Source organism: Ptychodera flava, chromosome 18 (assembly GCF_041260155.1).
Source record: "Ptychodera flava strain L36383 chromosome 18, AS_Pfla_20210202, whole genome shotgun sequence".
NCBI classification, from domain to species: Eukaryota; Metazoa; Hemichordata; class Enteropneusta; family Ptychoderidae; genus Ptychodera; species Ptychodera flava.
The window spans coordinates 12,789,698-12,811,827 of record NC_091945.1 but is presented as its reverse complement, the minus strand read 5'-3'; the positions used below and the strand labels follow the sequence as shown (position 1 = coordinate 12,811,827).

Here is a 22,130-nt window from a genome sequence, read left to right as displayed (position 1 = left end):
GGCAATATCACAATTTGTTGCCTGCCCAAGGGATGGTGTCCATGATGGTAATATTGATAATGCCCGAGCCAAAGGCAAGGGCATTTATCAACACTACCGTCATGGGCACCAGCCCAAGGGCAGGCAACAATTTGTGATATCGCGGTAACTATTATGTGTTATTAATTTTATTACACCAAACAAACACTTACATACATAATTGATAACACTGACACTTATAAATATTCTTGTAACATAACGTTTGATTTAATTCACTTGCTAAGAGAAATAGGCTGAAATACAAATCATTAGGGATTTGAAATGTTGACAGAATTTTCAAATTTGTAAATTTAACAAATTAATTGGTTTTAATGTATCAATTCTTGCGATATTTAAATATGTATATCATTTATTAAAACAATTATGATAGGTGACTCCGTTGAAAAACCGTTTCTTTTCGAAAATGTAATATTTAAATATGATAGATAAATATATCAGTCACAGGTGAGTAAAACAGGAAATATTAAATTTGGTATAGTTTTAGGTTCGAATAATTTTAAAAATCAAGCACTGTGAAGAAAATTTCATTGCTAAATCATCCCGTCTTATACGTTGCTTTCAATTGCAATTCAAGCGTCTACCGCTTCTCTCCTAAGAAAATATTGAAATGTCCACCTGTTATCGTGGTGTTGGAAAATAGCGATGCAGCTGCTGATCTCTGCATGTCGATCTTTATACGCTGAGATTGTGGATAGTTACTGCTTTCCACGCGGTTTTCTTGTGATGAAGCTTGAGACATCAGGGGTGACAATGGTACACGAGTTGAAGTTGGAAGGTGACTGGGGTGTTGCATGGATGGCAGAGTTGAATGATTGGCTAGAAGTGAAGTAGTTAGTGCTGCAGCTCGGGCTTTGGTCAGAGATTGCTGTTGCCAGGGTTGCAGTCACAAGCGTCTCGGCCATTTGCTGCTTTTGTTTGATGTCTCTCACTTAGCTACTAATACTACGTTCATTACGATGGCGGCTAACACTCATTATATGTCGATTGTTAAACCCGGCTTTGTTGAGGAGAGTGATGGATGTCGCTCAAATGCTGTGATTTGTGTAGTGCTGACTCAGATTTGCAGCTGTTGAAATGGTTGACATTATCATAGATAGGGTATTCTTGCCAATCGGTTTGTTTTTATACCAAACACATTTATCACGTGGACGTTGGAAAAGCACATCACATTTCTGGTTCATCTTGGTCACATACAGTTCGAAAACACATACTGGACAGTGAAGTGTGTTGGCAGCATTGATGTACATGATACCACCTGATACATCGTCATCCTCCGATTGATGATTCTTCGTTAAATCACTTCCGACTTGAATAACGTAATTTCTACCGCGATCGTCCGCCTTTACTTGAAAATTTTCGGTGCAAAGGTCTAGTTTACCCTCTCTTCTACTGCGGCAAAATACCGGTATAGAGCATGATATTGAACAATACTTTATTAGTGGGAGCATTACGGAAGTGTCAACATCAGAGCGTGAGAAATAGCTGGAGAGTTTCTTGAGGTTCGAGGTCGCTTAGAAGTATCGCCGGCTAATGCACGATGTTTCCCTTTCCCTGGCTCTTCGATCAGCTGCTTAGATACTGCAGTAAACATCTCCTGACTAGTAGTGAAATCATCACCATTGACCAGGTGAAAGTTGCGGCACAGTGGCGGTTGGCAGCAGAAATGCTGGATGCCATGGCGAAGCGACTGCAGTGATTTTTTGGTGTGCATCTCTCTCTTCTTTGTACGTACTTTGGCGTAGAATGTTGTCAAAGCAGAGTAGAGCATCGCTGCTGTGAAACGCTTCAACTCCTGGTTACTGTACCCAAACTTGCTAGTTAAACAATGTCTGAAAACAGAGACAGCGTTGTTCGTTGCAGCTCTCGTGTACTTACTGTCCATTTGAACTGCTTTCCTTAAAGCTTATTGGGAATAATTTTTGTGTTTGTGAGTTTTAGTTTTCTTGTCAAATTGTTTTTGTCGTCTAATGTGATTGTGCATTTATTTTCTCTTGTGTGCAGGTTCACTCCTGGCCACTTTTTTCTGTGCATTGTATTGTGCTAGCTTTGTTTGTCATGTTTCATGTTGTTCTGCTTTGTATCAGTTTGTATGTTCATCTGAGGGCCCTGGGGAAGATAAGCATCTTTACTGAAGCTTACCAGGCTACCCTCGTTAAACAAGGTTTAATAAAATAAAATATAATAAAAATGTCATCTAACTGGGCCGGCGATAAGAATATATCTCTCTCTTTAATGAACCATTCTTTTTTAAGGATAGGGATTTGGCCGAGCAGTTTTCACTGTGATGTCTTCACTAGGTGACTGGTGGGTGCTGTATGTTGTGAGTTCGAATCTGATCAAAAATCTACTGTATTTCATAGGAATACCTTTATTTGCTGTTTATATGTTTTTACATTGTTTTAGTATTTTGTCGTTTTCTTTTATTTGGTTTACGTGAGTACTTAAATACATACACCAATTATTTAAATTTAACTATTTATTGAAACTGCTAATATAGTAACGCCGTGACCTCATGACTCAGATATACCGTTACATGTACTAGGTTCTGTCAAATTTGGTGCAGTTCAGTGATTATACCGATACAGATATGGTGCTCTCCATAGACAGTCATCATCATGGAAAGTAAACCTTTAGTTTGATAACCTTATTATCACACATTGTCAAGCTGAACTCACTGAAAAGCCAGTATTTGCCATTAAAGTCCCAATAGCTGCGAATGTGTCATAAACCAATCTCAAAATATTCTGAGGCTCAGTTTTCGAAAATCAGAATCTGCTACAAAGTTTACAATTTTTAAAGCTGCAGCCCATCCCTGGTTTTTGCATTATCTTTTGTTTTACATCGACAATGAACAAGTTGTCGGTCTTTTGTTGGTCCCTTACAGTTATTTCTCTAACAGTTTACTAAAATATATCAATCTATTTTGAGATAGATTGCAAAACCTCTATGGATCTTTGAAAAACCTATGGAGAGCAGACTGTGGATGCAGTATTCAACTGATTGCACATTTGGTCAAAAGATTCTTTAGATTTGGTACCTTCATACAGTGTTTTCTACCACAAGCTTTATCACCGTACCACTTAGAATATCACCGCAAATTCATACGGTGGCATGATAATGTTACTTCACTTCTTAGCTGGTATTGACACTTGCATCAGATCTTCAGCAGCTATCAAATCTTTGTTGATGAACACTCTCTTTGCCTGCTCCAAAAGTTTGGTGACTGACTCCTCCCCTTCCTACCGATGAAATATAATATAACAGTGGAGTTGATTCCATTACAAAGCCTGTTAATGTAATTCAGTTACTTGTATACATGAAAGCAGAATCATAGCCAATATGACTTTGAGTTTTGTTTTTGTTCTACGAAATTTGTCTTTTATTTCGATGCGAAAAATTGCTATCATAAAAAGGAATAACTTGTTTGCTTTTGGACCCATTGTATCCATTTAACCCCCCTCCCCTCGCATGAGTCACCTATTACCGGTAGTGTAAGTATAACATTGTGGACGCTAAGGTTATCAATAAACTTCGTTTACTGAGTGCACTCTGTGCATTTGCTCCAGGCAAAAGCAACAGCAACAGCAATGCTACACACAATCACCTTAATCACCTTGGCAGTGGACAGAGGTTGTTTGACAGACATACAGTAGCTGACAAATTTATGGAAGTGGTTTGTCATACAAAATCGGACTCAGACCAACAGCAGTGGCTTCCAAAGTACAGTGAAATCCATTGAGCTTTTTTGTAGTCTGCAGACTTAGTATCAGATTGAGTGTTGTGATTCACAAACTCAGCTTTGTATATATAGCAATGCAATGGACTGGTTTCTCATTCATTTCCAGTGGCACCTTTACTGTTTTTGTAATCTCACTGGCCTGACATGACATGGCTCATATGATAAAATATGTGAAAGCACTTCGACATGGGTTTGGCCATGGCCTAGTTTTGATGTTGTAATCGCAAAAAAAAAAAGAAATTTTCCACTTTTTCTGAGAGCAGTTTTGACCGAACAGTCACTGACGTACACATTACATTATGATAATCATAACACAAACACATATTAAGAAGAATGGAGATATACTGCTTTTCCGAGTTTAATAATGTCTTCAATTGAAGAAATTAGGGAGGAAAGATTGTCATTGCTTGTTTTGATAAAAAATTATGAAAATTCTTCACATATCAAGTGTGGATATCACACAACATACCTTAAGTTCATGTGCTGCAGGTCTATATCGCTGGCTAAAGTGTGTTAATATCAACTTCCTGGCATTAATGTCATTGGCAAACTCTGCAGCCATTTCTATGTGGTGAGAAGAGAAAGAACAAAATGTTTGGTAAATGTAATAGCCTTAGGTCATCGAGTATAATTATTCCCTTGAAGAAGTGGATTTGCTTTTTTTGGTGAACTGATTGGAATGTCATGATCTAATACACATTGTATGAAAGTTAGTTCTCAATATCATTAAAATATGGCTAATTGATAATTATACCCTTCTTATAAATGCTGGCCTACTGCTGCAGCCATCGGTATTAATTGCACAATTGTCATCATTGCCATCACCATTACCAAAAGCAATATTATCATAATTATAATCATCATCATCATCATTACAATTATCAGAACACTTTCATTATCTATGACAACCTAATTATACATGTAGATCCCATTCTTAGAAATTTGAAATTGGCAGAGTACAATATTTGTGATAGACTTTGACATGTTTCTTCATAATTCTTTTTAAAAATATACCAGGGTTAAAAGAAAATGTTCCTAAAAAAGAGTTCACACAGGGTTGGCATCCATTTTGAATTTCAAGTATCTGTAAATCAAAGGTTTTTTGTTTCAATAGTACCTATGTTTGCTTGATGACCCCTAATTTTCATTCTTGAGTTCGAAAGAGAATGGTTAAAAGTTTTGTTGAGGAAAAATTTTAGCGAAGTTTTTTGATTTTGAGTCATATACTACCTTTAAGTTAATGTCTAGGAGTAACTTTCCTAGATCTGTTGATAAGAGTCTTTGTTTTTTGCTTCTGGCTGTTCATGCTCTGTAGGCATGTACAGTATGTAATTATAGAAATAATTGGCGACTCCTTGACGATTAACATTTATTTACTGGCAAGGGTGAGAGAAAGCCAAAAATAAGCCTCACCCGTTAATTTGGCTTTCCTATCATCTGCACCCATAAATAAACGTTAATGATCAGCGCAGAGTCTGTTATCATTATATTATCAACGAACCACAGAAAATCATCAAAATTTATGAAAATTCCCAACGTAAAAGTCAACAGGGCCCCAGAACTTGTATTACACAAATTTTGTATTCACTGAATACTGACATGCTGCGCTGTATGTGAGCTCAGCATTTTTGTGAGTAGTGCAGTACACAACGCAGTGTCATGCATATTGTAAACATTTTGCAATTAGTTTTAGTTTTACAACCTCTATCTCTGTGTAAAGAGAACCATAGTATATAGTAGTAATATACCGGTATATCTTTTTTGCTGACAAGTTGCAAATTTTCCTACACAAAATCAACACTACCTGTGTGGAACATAGATTGTGTATCTGTGTATTTTGAAACCTAGCTGATATGTGAAACTGTCTTACAGACGCTTCCAAATGACTGCCCTACAAATGTTTCAAAAATTAACAAAGATTCCTGGAAAATGAAACATGTTAAAGGCCTAGTAACTATAACTTTTGATGATTTCTTCACAGTGACTGTTTTTGTTCATAATGTCAACCATAATTTCTTGTTCTACTCCCAAAAGCATGTTGAGATATCGGTACACAGCATTCAGCTTGTCAACTCAGCCTGCACATGTGTAAGACTGCATTGCCATTGTTGACATATGAATTCTGGTCTGGACTAACATTCAAATGTAAGTAATAACAATGCATTTTACACATATACATGCTATGTTGACAAGCTAAATACTGGGTATTTCAACATAACTTTTAGAGTGGAACAAGAACTTGCAATTGACATAGTAGTATGTACATTATGTAGTATGTAGTATATACGATAGTATTACAAAAATAAAAATAATGAAAAAACCTCAAAGGTTAGAGTTACTGGCCCTTCAAAAAAGATCTAGAGTAAGATAGTTGGTCAGCTAATTACCTGGAGTTGAATGCCCATTTCCCACACATTTTTCCCTGAGTTCATTTTCCAATGTAGCTTCATGTACCAGAACATCTGCATTCCTAGAGATGGCGGCTATCTTGGAATTGCATGAGGTGTCGCCCAGTATGACTGGCATATGAAAATACAGTATGAAGTCTGCTGGCATCTATACACACTGTGAGCTAGGATATTCAAATACTACCAAGTCAAGCAAAATGCACAACAGTAAAAAACTGTCTTGAAACTGTTTTTGATCAGCTATTAAGGAAGCTGACTGACTTTGTGGTGCATGTTTTGAAATAATGCATTAACACGATGGCTAGTATTATAATCCCCCCTTATATCACAGGGAAAAGACGTCAGTCCCCTTGGGTGGGGGAGGGTGGGGGTCTTTGTGCAACGGTTTATTTTATTAATTAGTTCCAGAGACCAGCTCTGGAACTGTTAGTTTTTGCTCACTTTCCTTCTTTCTTTCTTTCTTTCTTTCTTTCTTTCTTTCTTTCTTTCTCTATTTCCGGTATTACTACCATAGAACATGCTATACACAAATTTTACCTTAATTACCCAGAATGCATTGCGACACGCTTATGACATCATCGCTCAGCTCGGACGGGTTTTACGGGCATTTCTTGTTTGTTTATTTATTTATTTTTTATTTGGCATTGCTCAACTATCATATTGCGTTCAGTTATTAATAATTCTAGCTTTCTTTCGCTTTGTTTTTTGTTGCTTTTTGATTTTATTTTTCTCTAAATACTCGCCGTACGTGGCGCTATACTGTTTCGCCCGAATGCTCATGAGACAACAATGGCGGCGTATTGATCGCTTCGCTCGCACAGAGAGAGAAAAGTAGGGTTTTCGAAAGTTTACAAGCACGGCTTGGCATATCGTGTACCTAGGCGAGGTGGGTGTGCTCGAAAACGATGATCAATGCAAAATTTGGACTCAAAATCGGCTGTTTTGGCGGAGAAACTGCCCGCCGTATTTCTGAGGAGCCACCAGCGGTTTTTCCTATATCAGTCTGCGGGGCTGTGGTGGGAGGGCCGGTAACACACAGCCCTGCCATGCAGAGCTAGCAATTCATAGTGAACGTACTGTCTGTCTCGCACCGGCATGCGTTGGCTGCATGTAAAAGCAACTCAACTTTCCAAGATCAAACGGTCAGTATCTTGTGAAAACAGCGACATAGCAATGAAAATTGTTTTAGTCTGTGCTTTTAATCAAATGAAAATGCATGTGGCTCAATTTCAACGGCCTAGGTCCGATGTTTCCTCTCGTCTGATCATCGTCGTAAATCACACGCCTCTTTACGGCAACAACTCAGCGCTACCCGTCAAGCGATTGATTTTTGCGTAGGTCAGCGGAGCAAAAATTATTGCTCTGGCTCGCGAGAATGTCGTCTGATAAACATTTCCGTGCGTTGTCGCCCCCGTATGTATCTGTTGCGTTTTTACCGTACATGTAGGCATTTGTAATCTGTGTACTGTAATTCCCCGGACTGCCTTGCTTTTAGTTGTATTATCGTGTTCACTGCTATCAGCCCTGAATATTAAAATCCAAAGCACTCTTTCATTCTGCACCTATCTTTGTCACACATTCTCTCGTTTCTTCCGCTGCTCTGGTCTCTGGAACTTCGCTTTTGCTTGCAAATGCTTTCTAGTTTTGACTTTGGTATTTCAAATAAAGATTTGACTCAAAATTGCAGACTGCTGTCTTCATTACCTACAAGTCCTTATCTCCTCTGCAACTAGTGTACACAAATTGTTGGCTGTCCTATCAGCGGATTAATCGCATAAGTCAACACCACAGCTGTCTCACTTGTAGTTAAACAAGTCTTATTTTACTACAAGTGGGACAGCTGTGGTATTGACGTAGTTAATCCGCTGATACAGACAGCTGATTAGGTACACAGATTGGAAAGGAGGTAAGGACTTGTAGGTAATAAAGAAAGCAGTCTGCAATTTGGAGTCAAATCTTTATTTGAAATATCAAAGTCAAAATTAATAAAATAAGATAGAACAAACTGTGGCACAAATAACCTCACCCTCCCTCACACCAGGGGACTGACATCCTTTCCCTGTGCTCTCATGGAGTAAACAATTTTCAAGAAACATTTTACAAAAGCAGACCACACAATGCCAAACTATATCATACCATGGTTTCTGCATTTTAGGTCACCAAATGAAAAATAACAACCTTAAAGTATGGAAACGATATATGCCTTTCAGGCGGCTGACAATTCGTCCTGTAAATTGATAATCATCTGTTCTTATCAAGCCAATCTCTATGCATTTTAACCTAATTACAAAGATGCATTTAGTGATCATACATACTATTTTTCTACCGGGTCTCTTGGGGCCAAGCACATCATCGGGCCTGATTGTCTCACCAGCCTCCGTTATAATAGCTTCACCATTTTTTATTTTAGCATACAGTGGTCCAGGGGGGACACCCCTGTCTTTAAGTTTCTGGGGATCCAGTCTTGAGAGAGAGAGAGAGAGAGAGAGAGAGAGAGAGAGAGAGAGAGAGGGGGAGATTTTCAGTTTATTAATCAAACTCGTCACCACAAACGTAAACACATATTTTTAGCAATATTAAAGGAAAGAAATGTTATATTTTCACTCCTCTGGTATAATGCAAGTATGAGAACATTAATGTTTTGCATGTACTCTGTGTTATTGTGTGAGTGAAATATGTTGTTGTTTGATAAATTATCATTGGTTATTTGCTGGCACCATGCTCAAGGCGTGCACATTCTTTGGCGAATAGGAGGTTGTGTTCTGTAAAGTCAGAACTATAGTGGGCAGACGACACACTTAAACATGGTTTTTGTGTACTTATCACCAGATGGAAAAAGATTTACTTAACAAAATCAAAAACAACCATCTAGATTCTGATTCTTTTTCACAAAATGCAAAGGTTACATATTAACTATTCCGGTTTGCAGTACATGTATGCCATCACAGTTTTTACTGTAAGTATGGATTTATTTTTGACACGGAAACAAAATGATTGATTTGACAGGAATTCTTCAAATTTTTGATAGCCAAATTTGTGTGATTCTAGCTACTTGAGTTATGCAGCTGCTACACTCAGCAGTCAATGTGTTTGAAAATTCCTCTTTTATGCACTGCTCAGAACACACAGTACTGGAGGCATCCCAGGGTTCATTAAAAATCTGCACTCTTTGTGGTCCCTCTGTGAAGTACAACATGTTTCTAATACGCAGACAAATTTGTACCCTAGTTTTATGAATTTTGAAAATGTTCTTTTGAGCATAAATTTCTTCTCATTGCCCATTTTAGGTTCAGGAGATACATGTATACAAAGAATTTTCCACTGATAATGTCCTCAGCCAAATCTGATTAAAATAAGACATGAAGATGGCACAGTTTCAATTTGCTTGCTCTTTGACTCCAGCACAATTAATTAACAGCTGAAATACATTGATTTCTTTGAAGTTCAAACTGCTAACGGGATTTTGAGTATTGAACATTTGAAGACCAAGTTGTTGCAACATGGTGTAGTTCTATACAGTAGAATGCCTACATGAAAAATATTGCACAAACCTGAAAACATAGCATCAATGACATGTCGACACTTGGCTCACATTTGGTTTGATGTGGCAGGCCAGAGTGAGTGTACTGGATGTGGAAAATAGCTAGCAGCTGGCAAAAACACCGGTGTAAGCTAAAATTGTTTCATTATATATTGAAGTTACGGTATGTGTAAATTTGAACCTTTGCCACATGTTTGCAACTTCATTGAAATTATTATGATCAACATAATGAACAATAATCACCGCTGATTAATTCTAAAAGGTCATGAAGTATACAAATATGTAATTAGCTGAAATAAAAATATTAAAGTTATTTGACTGCTCTTATTGTATCACCACTTTATCTAGCAAGTGTAATTAACTTTGGCTAAGTCCTTCAAGCCATATATGCCAAACTGTGAAAGCTCATTAGATATGCAAATTATAAATTAGCTGACATGAAAATGTGAAATGACTTTCGATATTGTTTTGACCTAGTACCTGGTATAATAATCAATGTACATAGCATGTTTTGCCAACTTTGATCAAGTAAATCCCGGTATATACGTAATAAGCAAAGTTAATTAAATATGTTAATTTGGAATTGGCTTAAGTAAAATGCTTAATGTTTGTCAATAATGTTGTATCATGGTATCTGCAATATGTGTAGCAAATTTGTCAACTTTGGTCGAGTCAATTTAGACATTTGTCTCTTATTAGGAAAGATCATTAAATATGCAAATTAGGATTGGCTGAAGAGAAAATGCTTAAAGACTTTCAATAATATTGTATTATAGTATCTTTAATGTACATAGTAAGTTTCATCAATTTTGATCAAGTCGATTCAGATAAATATCCCTAATTATGAAAATTCATTTAATATTAAAATTAGGTTTTGGTTGAAGTAAAAATGTCTTTTGACTTTTATCTTTGATGTATATAGCAAGTTTCAACAATACAATCAAGTTAACTCAGATATACATCCCTAATTGGGAAAGTTCATTAAATATGCAAATTCGGAATGGGCTGAAGTAAAAATGCTTAATGACTTTCAAAAATGTTGTATCATAGTGGCTTCAATACATGTAGCAAGTTTCATCAACTTTGGTCCAGTCATTTCAAATATATATTCCTAATTAACAAAGTTCATGAAATATGCAAATTAGGAATTGGCTGAAGTTAAAACGCTTAATGACTTTCAATAATGTTAAATCATAGTATCTTTAATATACATACCAAGTTTGGTTAATTTTGATCGAGTCCAATCAGACATATATCCCTAGTTAGGAAAGTTCATTAAATATGCAAATTAGCATTTATCTTTCATGTCACCCCTTAATGGTTCCCACTGCTGATATGTCTTGGTGTGATCAACATTTGTAGCAAATCTCATCAAATTGTGTGTAGTCGTTTTATGTATATCCGTTTTTTCTAAAATCATTAATTATGCAAATGAGCAAAAAGTATGCAAGCCACACCCACCAAAACTAATCCGTTCAGTTATTGCCATTTGCTAAGTGAATATATGTACCAGATTTGATTCTGATCTGATTAGCCGTTTTTGAGATATCGGACCAACAGACAGACAGACAGACAGGCACACAGACGGACAGACAGACAGACAGACAGCCATCGCTGCGACATGTGCTCACGTGTGTAAACACGTGAGCAAAAAATTGCATGTTTAGTTACAATTTGAGCACATTCAACCAAGCTCACTCCTAAAAACATGCATACCAAGTTTCAAAGCAATTGGACAAGCGATTTCAGAGAAAATAATTTTTTAACCAAAAAGTGGGAAAATTGCCTAAAAAAATACAAATATGAAAATTTCACCACAATTTGAAGACACTCCACTAAGGATACCCCTAGGTACCTGCATACTCAGTCTCAAAGCAATCAGAAAAGTACATTTCGAGAAAAAGATTTTTTGACCAAAAATATGAAAAATATCGTCAAGGACACTATGTGCTCACATTCGGTTTGAATTGGTCCATTCAAGAAATATTTAAACCAGGAAAAACAAGAATGACACAAGCAAATAAGGTCTGCAACTTAGGTACTGGAGGTAATCTTTAGGAACATGCATATCAACTTCTATAGCAATGGGACGAGCAGATCCTAAATACATAAGCAAATGTCAACAACAAAAAACAGACAGAGAAGGTTTGATAAAAAGAAAGGTGGGAGTGGGCAAAAAACATGTACAAGGGATCTGGTATAAAAGTAATGCTACCTCATCAATCTTCTAGACCCTACCCCCATCTCTAGACCCTACCCCTCCTGAATATCAAATGTTCCACCCTTGGTATTACATAATGCCAAGATGACAGGAAATATATTTACAACCTTGGGAGTTTTTAATTAATGCATTCTAATGTAAACAGCACTTAAGTTAGTTACAGATAGTGAAATGCCTTCCACTGTGGACGGTGATTGCAACATCTGGAATTATCCTGGATCAAAATTTCTCATCAGTTCTTGTGTGTCTTACATAGAAAAGTTGCAAAAATTGGTCTGCAATGAAAAAATTCACCTCAGCTTTGTTTTCTGGATCAAATTTTCCTACAAATTGATACCAAATATGACAAAATTATGTTCACAGCCTTTGAAACTGTCTCACAACATATCCTGGGTTGGTGTAGGTCATTTAAGGTCACAAACTGAGAAAATTACCTAAAATATACAAATTTGGGGGTTTCCCAACACTTTGAGCAGAAAATTTATCTAATAATATCCCTCAGGACTTTATACCAAATTACAAAGCTATCAAACAAGTAATTTTGAGCACATACTTTCCTGGCTGTGGTTTTTCATGAAGAACAAATCCAAATGATGGTATTCTGTGTGTGATTGGTGCTGCCATCACCTTCATCTGGTTGGTTTCACAACTGGCAAATCAAACAAAAAGCATATGTATAATATACAAAAGTATGCATACGGGATCGGATTGGAAGGTACCGGCAGATGCAAAAATCAAGTTGATTGCATGCTAGGAAGTGGTTTTCTGAGAGCAACCATTGACCACTCTGATGTGATTACTGCCTGGTGCTGCACATGATCTAAAACTATCCATGATTCTCTCTGGTTTGTACATTCTGACTTGGTTGCAACGTAAAGCTCCTTCTGGTAACCTCATTTGAGATTTGAATTTTAATTGTCATTGAATGAGTATTTACTGGTGAAATATAATAATTTTGGCAAGCAAGCAGAGGAATCTGAATCTGATTCTGAAATCCTATGCTACAAATACTACAAATAACATGAATGTTTTCACAGTAGATTTGCCCGTGACTGATTTATGCTAGCTAAAAAATGCACAAATGTCTTATGCTTAACATGTAGCTTTCTGTCAAGAAATGTCAGCATCCTTTTCTTGGGCAACACAGGTGCAATAAAATTCCCTATTCCAGTGAAAAACATTTCAGATAACTTAAAAAGACGTTTGATCAAATTTTGCACAAAAGTTAGTAATTCCTTAATGCAGACATATTTTTAAATTGGTTTTCTAGATAAAGTTTCAAACTGAACAACATGTTTAATTGTCTTGGAAGAGATTTGCCACATTTAACCTGTTCACCCCGATTCCCTGTGAACAGATCCATATCACCACTGAAAGCAATGGATTTGGGCTAAACCATGGTGTTGAAAGGGTTAAGGGCATGATCTCTCAGTACCAGTCAGAGTGAATCATGTATGGTGTGTTTCACTTTCAGTATGCTGTGGCTGCAAAAAGTTAATCTCATTCAATATAATACAGTGACTCACGAGATACGTATAGGTACACAGCCTTAACTTTGTTGGACATACCGGTGTAGTGCACTTGAATTACAGTAGTCAATCTTCATCATGATGGAAACATGCTTGTCTAAGAGAATGCTTCATGAAGGACAGAGCGAAAACCATATGCACAAATGCTTGAGCAGCAAAGTTACAGAAACAATGTTACATCCATTTAAGAATGGACTTCATTAACACGTACAGGTATATACATGAAACCAGATTCAAGCGCCAAAGAAAGATATACAAAATTTTAATAGACGAAACTCGGAAGTACAACAAATCTTACCAATGCCAGACTCCATTTTCATCTGGTTTGATAAGCCTTCCTTCTTTTTCATTTGGATGTACAGGACCAGTATCGGCAGTGTGCTTCGGATGCCATGTCTACTGAAATGAAGCAATAGTACAAATATTGACCAAAGAGCTACTACAAACATTTTGACAGCCATATGTGTAAAAATATTTCATGTAAATGTTATCAGACTAATAGAAGTGTTTTGCCACTTTTCCATAATTTACTGTTAAAGCTCTTGAGGCTGCAGATGTGGAAATATTAAAAGGGATGGCGTCTTAAGTTCTCACATAACAGAAAGGGTAAGTAGGTGTTACTAGACTGCCAAGTTATGAGCATGGAGCTCACAAACAGTTCCTATTGTACTATTTGAAAATAAATACTATTAAGGCCAGAGAAAAAAAAATCTTATTCATCAGATTTTTTGGACCAAGGTTCAGGATCGGCGAGCGAAATTTTTTTATATTTGTTTTTTAGGCCAAAGGTAACCACGGTCCCTCAGACTTTTTTGCCGGGATGCAGACAGGGCAAAATAATCTTTTACCCTTTTAGGCTAACCAGAAATATCTCAGACAAGATACACTGATACTGGTTATTGAATTCAACACTACCGGTATATTTCTCAACAATAACCTAGAGAATTATATATACAGTCCGTGTTTGCACAAGTATTCTGAGCGCCGCCAGCAGCAGTACTAAAGTATTTGCAATGCGGAAGTATGAATTTGCCAAAATAAAAAAAAATTTCGAATCGGGAAGAAGCCGCGATTACATTGAACAATTTATTTTTTCTTTCTGGCCTCACTTTTATCTATTTGAATCCTGCAAATGATCAAGCAGCAGCTGTTCCCTCTATGTTCAATTTTGGAATGATTGCATTCAAGATTGCAAAAGCAGCTGTGGCAGTCTGAAAACAATTCTACATACCACTTTATTTAGTGGAAAGGAAAAATATACCAGAGTATATATTTTATGCCTACTCATGTACACACTTGCAGCACAGGTTGAGACTATAGAAGAAGCTTTGTAATCTAAATCACTTTTGTATCTTTTGATCATTTAATATCGCTCTGTTTCCCTGTGGTACACATCCACTGATTAAATCAATGGGAATCTATCAAAGATTTTTAGGACTAATGAGTAAAGTGTACTATATTGAACATAGGCACAATGTAATTTCTGTGCGTGATGGTAGTTTTCCTCTAGCTTGACCCAAGTATACGTGTGGGATCACTTGTCAGACATTGTGCTGAACAGTCAGATACAAAGCTGACCGTACTTTTCTTTACATGGATGCGCCGTGTGGAACATTAACAAAAATACAAAGATTGAAAATGACATCATATTTCCTGCATCACCTGGTGGCATTTACAGAAAAGACAAGACTGTACTAGAAAGGCATCTACAATGTGTGTATGTTCATATCTTGGTATTATGGCAAGACTACCGGTACAATGAAATTGGTTGTCCCTTGTGATTATTTTACTTGTGTCTCCACATATATCCATGTTGTGCATGTATAGTCTCTTGGCTGTTTGATACTATGAAGACATTTAACAGAGTCAACTGCGCTTTAAGGTCTGCAAAAGTGAAGGTAAAATGTGCCTCAGGGACAGATAGTTGGATCCTCCAAATTTTCCAATGCTTTTCTGATCTACCACTTATGGGGTTTCATTTTAAAGCTCTAAATGTGAGAAAACTTTTTACTGTTTTAGTTTTTCCAAAATGAAAAATTGTATTTTCCCCTATAGAGTTAACACAGGGATGGTGGCAATTTAGAATTTCAAATATCACTAACTGTGAATCTTGGGTAATTTGTTTCTCCAGTACCACAATTTGCACAGTAACTCTGATTTTTGTTCTTAATTTTGAAAGAGAATTGTCGAAAAAAACCCTTGCAGAAAGTTTGAGCAAAAGTCTTTCACTTTTGAGGTGCATACTACGGAAAATCATGACAAGAGTGAGAAAGATGTAAATGTGATTCATGCTTTAGCATATTAATTTCATCATAAAAGGTATCGTGGCATAATATGCAGATCATCAAAACATCCAGTACTTGCAAGACAGACGTATGAAAGATGACAAAACCATCAAGAGGTAAAACATGGTGTAAGAAGAAGGTACCCACCTCCCAGTCTTCAGGTAATTCCTCCTCCGGAACTGACAACTCATGAACAACGTAGTCAAATCCAAGCATTGACCGTGACAGTTCCAGACTCACACGGATATACTTTCGTAGTCCAGTTGGTCCGTACAGCTCTAATGGTAACTCCTTTTCACTGGATGTTTGTCCAATCGTACACATCAGCCCTGGTAAACCAAATAACTGACATGAAAAGAGACAAACATTTTATCTGACATGTTTACCACTTTGAATACCAGATATTTCCAGTATCACTATGACAGTGTTTTTGCTAAGGTTTGGGAACACTGGTAAATGGTTTGGGAACCCAGGTAACATTTCTTCTGTCCCTTAATCTGATTGTATTGATATACCAAGGGGAACCCCAGTAAAATGACTGGGGAACCCAGTAACATTTACCTGCTTATCGCCCTTAGCAAAAACCACGGTCCCTCCACAAACCGTGCAAAAATACTGTATGAATTACTGTATACATGTACCTTGAGAGATGGAAAATTCCTGCAACTTGCAAGGCTCTATACTCATTCACAGTTTGATGTGGTTATGCTGACAAGTATTGAAATTGTGTACATCAATGTTTGTAGCAAATATGCTGTGAAATTCATAGCACACTACATGTACCTTGACACTTTTGAACAGAAAACATCCATGGCAAGTAAATTAGGAGTCTGAGCAGCAAGTAGCAGCTCAATGTAAAATTTGGGGTGAAATGGGGTAACCAAATGGAGGTGATGTTGTTGTTTTTCAAAAATGAGGAGAGGCCAAGAAAGGCATCACTTTCTGTGAAAAAGCGCCTTCTATGGTCCTGAATAGATGCATGAGTCTCCATTGACCAATGATAGTATTTATTCCCAAAACCAGCAACCTTGGGTTTCAAATTGCATCTATGAAGGAAAACAGGCGTGGCACCCAAATATCTTTCCAACTCTAAAAAGAACACTACTTTCTGGTTATTTATCATAAATTAATATTCTGTAATATTTTGAGGAATCTTTTGCACACTGATATTAAAACACTGTTTCAAAATTTAGTTTGAAAGGTCAATTTTGGTGTAAAGTTTTGAAATGCGGAGACAGTCATTAATAATGTAATATGTGCATGCAGTATCACAACAAAACGATGATTATCATATCAATTGATGCACCATGTAAGATAATCCACATGAAAAATAGAATTTTTCTCCAAAACTTTGCAAAGAGCAAGGAACTCTACAAAACTGGAAAATACATCAACAGTCTCATGTAATGCAGTGTTTTGGCTAGGGTTAATGAACATTGGTAAATGATTTGAGAACCCAGTAATATAATAGCAATTTAGCCATTTGGTTTTGTCACAGACAGCAGAGAGGAAAGCCGGGGTTTATAATTTTGCGATCTCAGTGGGTCAGTGTTGGCTGTGTTAATTGAGGTAAAGCAAGTCTGATTCCGGCAAAGCATACCGGTACATAGTATCATAGACAGTAGATGATATGTATGTATGGATGATAGTATGTATGGATGAATAAACTATACCTTGGGTACATATTAATTAAAAGTACAAAAAAACTTTGGAGGAGCTGTGTTAATAGTAACAGAGGCAGGTATAATTTGCTTTACACTGGCAGTAACACATACATGTACAACTACAAAATCTTCAAACATTTGCTAATAATTAATAAAGTGTTTTTTTCCTACTGGTACTGTGATTTTTGGTTTTAGAGGTCCATGAGATACTGCTGGCTGCATCGTTTTTAAATTTGACAAACTCAAAATATCTTACTCTTCCTCATTGTTCTTTGAATTCTACCCAATAAGGGCCAGTAGCTGTAACGTTTGATGATTTTTTCACTATTTTGTTTTTTTATGTTAATAAGAGTTTCTTGTTCTACTCCCCAAAGTGTGTTGAGATACACTGTATTCAGCTTGTCAACTCAGCCTGTACATGTACAGACCACGTTGATATTGTTGACATGTGAGTTCTATTGTCCGGACTTAAATTCAAATGTAAACAATTAGACTGCATTTTACACGTACATTATAGACACTGTGTGATAAGCCAAATAGTCGGTCTTTGAATGTGCTTCCAGAGAGTAGAACAAGAAGTTGCAATTTACATACAAAAAAAATGGAAAAAATCATCAAGTTACAATTGCTAGCCCTGTGAGTGAAGCATCAAAATATCGCTTACATGATCACCATGGAGATGAGTAATAAATATTTTAGTCAGTTTTCCTGGCTTTATGTTGCTCTCATGTATTTGAATCTGACTTCCCTCTCCACAGTCAAACATCCAACATTCTCCATCTGTAACCAAACGTAAATATACAAGATGACAGTTAATGCATGGAGCTACCGTAGACTAGCTCCATGGTTAATGTAGCAATTGATATGACAAATAAGGGGCTGGTTTTGACTTTTATGATTTTGACCCCGGAGAGTTAAAATCATAAAAGTCAAAACCAGCCCGTAAAATAAAGGCAGGAATCCCGTCTGAAAACACCACAGCTATGGACCCACGGCTACCCACCACCGTATCTGGGTACACACATACAGCTTCGTACGCGGGGCTATAACGTGATCACAAGATTAGTCTATTTTATCAGAAACGTTTACCTCGACGAAACACTATGCACGACACCCCACGGCTTGGCAACGGAAAACATGACGCTGTTCCAAGGAAAGTTAAATCCATGTTGCCTTCGTCATGTTTGCGTTACTGATCAAGGTACACATGCATACCTCCACATACATAGGAGACAGCACGGCGGTTGCGACCCCTCAACCTCTGACCTCTTATAACTCCCTAGCTGTCTAATTAATTTTACTGCTTGCTACATCATGCACATTGAAACTGTAGACAGTATAGAGAATTGTGCCGTGCAGTGCTGGCTATCTGCCACAGGCACTCGTTACTGGGTAGTCTGCTAGATCGGTCGATCCCGTAGTCGATATGCCACTGCACTTAGGGCTGCGTTCAACAAACAATGGTGGGGGGAGGGGGTTGGAGGAATTGCGATTTAAATCTTATCTTTTTTAGATCCCCCCTCAATACCCTCAAAAATTTTCAAGTCCCCCCTCAATACCTCAAAAATTTCCAAGTCCACTCCCCCTAAATTACCATATACCCGCATATTTTTAGGAATGCACGTAGAGTAAAATAAACATGTAATGTGTAGTTCTGCACGCAAATGTTCAACACTACCTCTTATCAGCAGGTTGTAGAGCCATATACCTTGAACAAGTCCTTAAATTGATTTATTTTTAAATGCATCAGTTGACTCTTTTAATTTCCCAGTCTAAGCCGACTTGAGTTTATCCAACTCTGGCCAGGTCAATGGCACCAGTTGAAAAGCACACACAATGACAATCATGAGAGACTATGAAATTTATATATTCCCGGCTATATTTTACCAAATTGTTAATAAAATTAGTAAAGTGACCCACCAATTTTTTTTTTTCAAAAGTACACGAAGACATATACAACTTAGATGCCACTTATAAATGTTTTTACCAAAATTGACAATACTGGAATCTCAACAATTTTTGGTGTAATAATGGCAAATTTGATAAAAAATAAATGATTCAATTTAGTTACACATTTTTCTATTTAAATTACTGTTATAAGTTTTACTTTTGTGTTATTGTACAATGAGATGTGAAAATTTGAATCACTGCATGAACTTGAAATGAATGGTTTTATATATTGACTTTAAGTGAGTTTAGAAAAACTGACTTTTCATTGTACGTTTGTATAAGGTCAAGTATGGTGACTCCTTCTTTTTTCTCTAATATTGTTCTCATATGCCATAATTTAAAAATCCATGGTAACTGTTTGTCCCCTAGTCTTCTACGGTATGTGTTTTGTCTGGCTGGATCTTGTGTTCAAGTAGATGTATGTTTCACTGTCAATGGAGTGTCCTATGACCGAAACTCTTCTTAAACTACATCAGAGTCAGAGCTATATGTATCACTGTCACTGCCAGTATGTAGTAGCAGAGTAGTAGTTTGTTATATTGACGATATTTTTGTTCAGTTTATACAATTGTGTTCTGGTTCTACTCCCTACAGCATGTTGAGCTGTCCAGCATTCAGCTTGCCAACACAGCCTACGTGTACCGTGCATTTGTATCATTCAATTATCACCAATATTTAGACAAACGGACTTTGTTGACAAACTGAATATTGTGTTTGTCAGCATGCTGTGGAGAGAAACTGTGTTTGATGCATTGCATAGAAATATTGAAAAAAAATATCAACAGTTGCAGCTCCTGCCCCATTACAAGGCAACTTGTTTTACGAAAATTTAATGGCATTCATACATTTTTAGATTTTTTCGAGATTAAAGACATAAAATGTGACCAAACGGTGCTAGATTTTGTTTAATTATTACTAACATTAGAACAATTGGACGACATCAAGATATTGGGAGTCAAAATATTTTCAGCCCCCCCCCCCCCACTATAGGCAGATCAAAACTTTCAAGTCCCCCTCTCGACTACCCCAAAAATTTTCGAATCCCCCCTGAATTCCTCCAGGCCCCCATCACCATTTTTTGAATGCGGCCTTAGGTTACGGGCTAGAGCAGAAAATCGATCGATCTGGCAGACTACCCAGCTAACGAGCGCCCGTACTATCTGCGCTATGTCCACTCACGTTGCAAGCTGTGCAAGGTCCGTCCACCGATGTATTAACGGTCAAATATGCTTACAAATTATGATATCGGAGAAAATTATGCGAATAAAGATGGCATATTTTGAAACCATTATTTTTTCTCTCGGCTGTGGGAGTCATGAAAAAGTTGTTTGTAATAAATATTAAAGGAGGGGGTGGGTGTCTGGAAGATTTTCGGGGGAGAATATTTCAAAGACGTTTCTTTTGAAAAAGTACAGCAGAGGATTGAACAATAAACGAAGAAATATTGCATGCGCAAGCAGACACTAGGTGAAAAAATGCACTGACTCATACTTTCCCTGTTGCCTTCTGCTAGAGTCACTAGTCCTTATCCTAAAACATTCTGAAATACTCAATTTAGCTCTTCCACAACTTGAAGACTGCGCCGTGACTGGATATCTGATGTCTGTTGTTTATGGGCCAATATTATCATGGCTTGTCACACAAGTTTTTGACTGTTTCCAGAACTTCCTTTTTCAGCACATCATTTGTAATGCAATTGGGCTAGGCTGCCTTTAACCTGACCTACGTAAATATCTTATTATAGGCCTATAGAGGTATTGTCTTTCAAAGCACGTTACTGGATATAAGCTTACCTGTTAGTTTCCAAAATGAATAGCCACTGATACCCTGAATTTGAACCCATTTATCACTTAAACCATGTTGAAATTTTAGAAATCCGACGAATTTTTGTAGCATACTCAGAAGCTGCCTTTTGATTTCTTCAAGTTATCTTAAACAATGGGGCCTGAATACGTTTACTTATTTAAGCTGTAGCTTCAAATAGACGTTTTCCCCGATCGGGATATATACAGTATACTCTGTTGACAATTTAATAATGGGAAAACATACTGTGTATGATATAATTTTAAGTCTTAGTGAATACTGCATGTTTAAAACGCTCTAGAATGGCCATCAAATAACTCAATCTTAATTTCTAATGTTCAAATTTTTTTTAACCGACTGAGCCTTCGATGACTTCTATTGCAATCACCTTGTTCTCCATCCGAAATCTCGCTGTGGTACAGGCTGCTCTATTCGAATTCTCTTTCCAACTTTCCAGCTTCCTGAAGCAGGTACTGTGCGCCTTAGTTACAGGTCAACTTTGTGCTGCTTTAAATTTCATTCCCGGTTCACTTTTGTTTTGTCATCCATAAAAAGAAAACATTTCAACAAAGAGAAGAGGGACTATTGGAATTCAGGCTCGCGCGTGCAAAAAAAAAGATTTCTCTGGGAGGGAAAAACTCAAAGACTTACTAGAATTAGCTAAGTTCTTTGTTTAAAAAAATTTGAAGCAGGGCGAAAAAATATTGCTATCCAGTCAATCCGCCAGAACCCTCCCCATCAATGTAAAACTGTCCACCCCTAAGCTGTAAAATATTCATGTTTTATACTATTTGTTTCTTTCATTGAAGTAAATCAAAGAGTTAATTTGGTTTTGGCCTAATTTGGTTTAGTTTATATCAATGTTATGTTTCTTTAAAGTTTGTTTGTTTGTTTGTTTTTTTGCTTCCATACTCATTATCGTTTCAAATACACGATATCTGAAGGGGCAAC

General features: G+C 37.0%; 1 protein-coding gene across 1 annotated transcript; it reads right to left on the bottom strand.

Moving 5' to 3' along the window:
• Window positions 1-224: 224 nt before the first annotated feature.
• On the bottom strand, window positions 225-18,668 carry LOC139116882 (zinc phosphodiesterase ELAC protein 1-like). Its single transcript, XM_070679614.1, has 9 exons — window positions 18,516-18,668; window positions 18,091-18,206; window positions 15,910-16,107; window positions 13,776-13,873; window positions 12,502-12,597; window positions 8,503-8,649; window positions 6,166-6,299; window positions 4,248-4,342; window positions 225-3,278 (listed from the first exon to the last, which is right to left on the bottom strand). The coding sequence occupies exons 1-9, from the start codon at window positions 18,592-18,594 to the stop codon at window positions 3,165-3,167; spliced, it is 1,077 nt and encodes a 358-aa protein (XP_070535715.1). The 5' UTR covers window positions 18,595-18,668; the 3' UTR covers window positions 225-3,164.
• Between the last annotated feature and the right edge of the window lie 3,462 nt (window positions 18,669-22,130).

Bases quoted from the DNA above. Each gene is read 5' to 3' on its own strand.
- LOC139116882 (XM_070679614.1), bottom strand. From the start codon at position 18,594: ATGGATTTAACTTTCCTTGGAACAGCGTCATGTTTTCCGTTGCCAAGC. The intron at 18,207-18,515 runs GTAAACGTTTCT...GTTTGGTTACAG, and splicing joins GTGCATAGTGTTTCGTCGAG to ATGGAGAATGTTGGATGTTT. The intron at 8,650-12,501 runs GTATGTGCTCAA...CTCTCTCTCAAG, and splicing joins GAAAAACCACAGCCAGGAAA to ACTGGATCCCCAGAAACTTA.